Source organism: Theobroma umbraticum, unplaced genomic scaffold (assembly GCF_002168275.2).
Source record: "Theobroma umbraticum cultivar Fairchild unplaced genomic scaffold, ASM216827v3 scaffold_56.0, whole genome shotgun sequence".
Lineage (NCBI taxonomy): Eukaryota > Viridiplantae > Streptophyta > Magnoliopsida > Malvales > Malvaceae > Theobroma > Theobroma umbraticum.
In genome coordinates, this window is record NW_018397256.1 from 2,525,347 (window position 1) to 2,530,755 (window position 5,409).

Sequence of the window (5,409 nt, forward strand, 5' to 3'; positions counted from 1 at the left end):
AACATGGGCTAGTAGAAAGCCTTAGGATGTTTGTGATGGTGATAAGGATTTTAAATTCATTTTTTTATATTATGTATATATAATTATTACACATTTTTAATGATAGGGAAACAAACCTTTGATAAGTTTTTTCTTCAAAATCTACCTTACAAGCTTTGTGTGGTGCTAAGGCGAATGGCCATTATTTAACTCATGGAAAATAATGTTCAAGCTATTGTTTTTCGTAAATGCATGCTATTTGCTTATCATGCCATGGCTCAAAATAGATATGTTTGTGCATAAACTTATGGTTTATGAATACATTGCTTACTATTTTATCACACTTTGTGAATATATTTAAATTATATTGATTTTTTTCTTAATATAATTGAGATCCTCAGGGGTAGGATCTATTACCACACTAGGTTACATGTTGTCATTGTGCACAAAGTAATGATTATTGATTATTTTAAATTAATAATTAATAATAAATTAAAGATAATTATTTTAAAATATTGATATTTTTGTAATTTTTTCCATGCCTTGCTGTTAAAACAAAAATTTTTATTTAAATAATTTTTAATTTTTAAAATGATTTAATTTTTTATATCTTAATATATGCTAATATTAATATAATCATATGTTGTTAATTATGATGATTCTAATAACACAATAAAATTAAAATTGAGAAAATGTAATATATTGAAAGTAATTATTCATAAACTACATAATTTATATAATAAATTATTAAAATGATATGAATACTAATTAACTTCTTAAATTTTCTTAATTTTAATTATAAAATTTTGCAAATTATCTTCAATTTTAATTACTATTTTTTTATTGTAGGCTTGTCTAATTATTTAGAATTAATCCACCTCGTGAATAATATTGGGATTGCCCAATAATTTTGGTAAATGATTATTAAATTTATCCAATTAATTTTTTATTTTTATTCTTAAATATTTTTTAAAATAATTTGATAAATTTAATTCATGCATGAAGGATGGAAATTACATAAACAAAATAAATACTTAATAGTTAAAACAATGGGTTAAGAAACGTCTCAATTGTTGTTGGGTTTGACCCAAATCTGCTAAGCTTAAAGCTGATCGAAGTTGGGCTTGGGTGAATCCGACCGACTTGTTTTTTTTTTGTATCCAAACGACGTAGTTTTGTTGTTCCTATAAAATATTAACCTAACCCTAACAGCCAACCCGTTTCTCTTTGCTTCATTTTTGCCATCTCGTTCTTCTCGAACTAACCCGAGCAGCCAACCCTTCCTCTCAACCCTCTCCCTTGCTCGGTTCGCGGCGCCATTGCCCTCGCCGGCGGCTCAATCTTTCCTTCCTGTTCGTCTTTTCTTCTTTTCTTCTCTTCCCCCTTCCTTCCGCCGCCAGTTTCCTCTCTTTCTAAAAGAGCCTAGCCACCGTTCTTCTCGGGGTGCAAGGTCTCCTTCCCCCTTAAAACTGTATTAACTACCTCGAAATCTATTCTGTCCGTATCACCCACCTCTTTCTCTCCAAAAAAGAATTTTTCTTTCTCTCTCTAACAATCCATTAAATCAGGTAATTTAATCTTTGCTGAATTGAATCTGGAATTGATTTATTATGTATTTAATGTGTTATTTTTAATCTGGGTGTTTTTACTTCTCCCAAAAGGTGATAGGTTTAGTTTAATGGGTGGTGATCATTCATGATTTTGAAGAGATTAGATAGATTCTTGCCATTTTGACTTTTCTTCTTTGTGTGAAATTAAACTGTTGTTAATTGCCCCTGTGATTTTCAGATGAGTCTCGTAACTGATTCCCCAGTGCACTCGTCTAGCAGCGATGACTTTGCCGCATTGCTTGATGCTGAGCTGGAAGTCGGTTCTTCTGGTTCATCACCAGACGAAGAAGATGTAGAAGCGGATGGTGATAATAATAATGATAATAATAATGATGATGATGATGATGACCTTGATAGTCAAAGGTACTTTGCTAGGAAGATTAAACTTTATTTATTATAGTTACTATAAAAAAAGGAATAAGTGATGTATTCTTTTTTGTTTTTTAATGTTCATTGGGAAAGTCTTACTGTTTTATTTAGTATGTTATTCAAAAAAATTCATTTATTCTCTTTTGTTACATGAAAAGTGTGATAATTTTAAGACCCACGAGGTTTTCTAAGGATACAAGTAGCATATGCCTTTCCTTAGTTTAGTTCCTATAAATTTGTAATATGCTATTGGATTGAATCCTCGTTAGATAGGTATCAGTTAATGTACATAGATAAACTTGAGGAATTGTTAAAAGAGATTTTGGAGTTTGGGTTTGTTTCCAATTGATTTAAGAGCTACTATGGTGATGAATTTGGTATTCTTTTGGCTATGTTGTTGATAGAGTTGAGGAGTAATAATCATTTTAGCATCTTATTAAATATGTCATTTGAAATTTGAATCGGACTTGGTGCCTCCTTTTTGTTTGTAAAATTCACAGGTTAAACTAAAATTCTTCTTTCAAATTAACTTGCAGGAACAAAAGGTGCAAGACTGAGAAGTTGGAAGACCTTGAAGAACCTTGGGGATCAACCTCTCAGGGTTTGATAGAGGACAAGATAGGTATAGTTCTTTAATTGATTGGCTGGTCCTCTAGTTTAATTGGAACTCTGATCCCTTTCACTCTCTGAACTTCTGCACACCTAACTACCTAGTGACATTGTCAGAAGTGTCTTGAGCTCTCAATTGCATCTAGGAGATACAGCACAAGATCAATTTATAGGCTGGAACTAGTATATATTTTACTTTTAATTTAGTGTATTATGGGTAATTGCTCAAATATGAATTGTCTGTTTAGATGGATTGCAGTACTAAAACTTCCAAAGTTTTAAAACCTTGATTCACTTTATTTGTTAAGCTTGATGGAAGTTGCTTGTGAATGGTACTGTCTAAATAATGTGTGCATTCATCCACACACACTTTCTTTCTTCGATGGTCACTTTTTTCCTAGAAACTACTGTTGAAATGCCTAAAAGAAAACGGCTTGTGGGCAAGGATAAATATCTGTTTCCACAGATGTAACATCACAGGCCACTGATAAAGTTACATATGCATCCCATATCAATTTGAAATTACTGTTACAAATGAAAATGAGAAAAAGGTTTACATACGTATATTGCATCTATCAACCATTTAAGTTTAATTTCAGTTTAGTTATTTATTTATTTATTTGCTTTTGCTATTTGACATGTTATACATGCAGAAGTGTCCTTGAAGAAGGATATATGTACGCATCCAGGTTCTTTCGGACAAATGTGCATCCTTTGTGGGCAAAGGTTGGATGATGAATCTGGTGTAACATTTGGGTATATACATAAGGTATTCACCTTTGAAATGATGGCTTATGGAATTATCTTCTATCTGCCACTATTTCTTTATTTTATTATTTTATGTGTTGAGGCATGATGTCTTTCTGATTTAGCTATGATCAGTCATTCAAAATTTTTTCTCTGGCATTCGCAGCATTTGTTTCCAATCATACAAATGAGAATCATTTAGCTCTGCTCTTTATTGATTATCTCTAGACTAAGATGTGGGGAGCAATTGTTCTTGCAGGGTTTAAGGCTTGGTAACGATGAAATTGTTCGATTACGCAGCACAGACATGAAAAATTTGTTGCGTCATAAGAAGCTTTATTTAGTCCTTGATTTAGATCACACACTGCTTAATTCTACTCAGCTCATGCACCTAACACCCGAGGAAGAATATTTGAAGGGCCAATCTGATTCCCTTCAAGGTATGTTTTGTTAAACTCTTTAATTTCTGCTTTCCATGCTGTGGTACTGCAATTTTTGTCTGAATTCCAATGCTTGGTATATATATGTGTGAGATGCCATTTTTTTTAGGCCACTAGCTTTATTATTTCAGCTTGCATGTGTTAGATTTTATGTGGCCAATAACCTATGCTTCAGATCTTGTTGGTGAGTATAAACATAAACCAACTGAGCCTATGAATGGAAAAAATATTTGGGCATGTTTTTACTGGCATATTTTTCTTTGTATATGGTGCATTATTTTTATTCAAATTTCCAAAGTTAGGTGAAATTTTTAACGCAAGAAAATGTAACATAGTGCTTTTAGATGGACCAAGCTTATGTACCCCTTTTTTTGGGGATTAAATTATTGGCAACAGTTTTATGGGATGCAATAAATTTTTTGTTGGAAAGTTTTATGGAGTGGATTATATTTTGGTGGAGAATGCCATGGTCTGGAATAAGAAATAACACTTGGACCAAGAGAATAAATTGCTGCCAAAAGATAACATTGAAGTTATGGTTTTAAAATCAAATTTAGTGACATAAATTAACTATTAAAGAATTAATTGAACTCGGTGCTATATATTAAATGTGATGCTTTCTGAGGACTAAGCATCCTAAATTTAAAATTATTGTAATTCTCAGGAAATTAGCAAGAAACATGAATTAGAAGAAACCAACAGTTTAATGAAGTTAAGCTAGCCAGTTTGTGTTTACTTCCTTATCATATGTGTTGCTTGAAATCCCTAATGAGTTTCAATTTTTTGATGTGTACTATTTGGTGCTCATACTTTGTCTTTCTTCTTCCTTTATATCATGTCATCTGGCTTGTTTAGTGGATTTACACTTTTTGTGCTCTCTGGGCTTCTATGGACAGATGTTTCAAAAGGCAGCCTCTTCATGTTGGCCTTTATGCATATGATGACCAAATTGAGGCCCTTTGTCCACACATTTCTCAAAGAAGCAAGTGAAATGTTTGAGATGTATATTTACACAATGGGTGATAGACCCTATGCATTAGAAATGGCTAAACTGCTTGACCCCAGAAGAGAGTACTTCTGTGATAGAGTGATTTCAAGAGATGATGGCACCCAGAAACACCAAAAGGGTCTTGATGTAGTACTAGGGCAAGAGAGTGCTGTTGTGATTCTTGATGATACAGAAAATGTAAGTGTATCTTTAAGAAGCTACCACTGATATCTACTTATAAGTTGTAAGTACATTTCTGTAAGTAATTAATCGTTATGCATGAATTTTCCCAGAATGTTTAATATGTTAATTTTCCCTCTTTTTTTTGGAACAAAAATGTACATGAATTAAAAATAGGTTTATATATAAAGTTGTCAATAATTTGGTCAGTGAGAGTTAATACTTGTCTTAGATAACTAAAGTAGAATTGGGGGAGGGGTAGAATGGTATTGATGGAGGAACTTTGATAAAACACCAAAAAGATTTGATAGTTTTCTAATTTTCTGTTGTTGCTATCTTTTTTTATTTTAGGCATGGATGAAGCATAAAGACAATGTGATACTGATGGAAAGATATCATTACTTTGCTTCAAGTTGTCATCAATTTGGGTACAAATGCAAGTCACTTTCTCAGTTGAGGAGTGACGAAAGTGAGCCTGATGGAGCAC

The 5,409-nt window shown here is 32.3% G+C and overlaps 1 protein-coding gene across 2 annotated transcripts in view; it reads left to right on the plus strand.

The window, feature by feature from the left end:
- Positions 1 to 1,210: 1,210 nt before the first annotated feature.
- The window catches only part of LOC110410799 (RNA polymerase II C-terminal domain phosphatase-like 4), a 5,567-nt gene continuing 1,368 nt past the window's right edge, over positions 1,211 to 5,409 (plus strand). Inside the window, exons 1-7 of one of the 2 annotated variants that reach the window (XM_021420670.1) lie at positions 1,211 to 1,547; positions 1,768 to 1,952; positions 2,495 to 2,580; positions 3,221 to 3,336; positions 3,574 to 3,754; positions 4,651 to 4,940; positions 5,274 to 5,409. The exon at positions 5,274 to 5,409 is cut by the window's right edge and continues 50 nt beyond it. In XM_021420670.1, coding sequence (XP_021276345.1) covers positions 1,768 to 1,952; positions 2,495 to 2,580; positions 3,221 to 3,336; positions 3,574 to 3,754; positions 4,651 to 4,940; positions 5,274 to 5,409 — 994 coding nt within the window. In that variant the 5' untranslated portion in view covers positions 1,211 to 1,547. The remainder of the gene's footprint in view (positions 1,548 to 1,767; positions 1,953 to 2,494; positions 2,581 to 3,220; positions 3,337 to 3,573; positions 3,755 to 4,650; positions 4,941 to 5,273) is intronic. The other variant, XM_021420671.1, reaches the window with a different exon arrangement.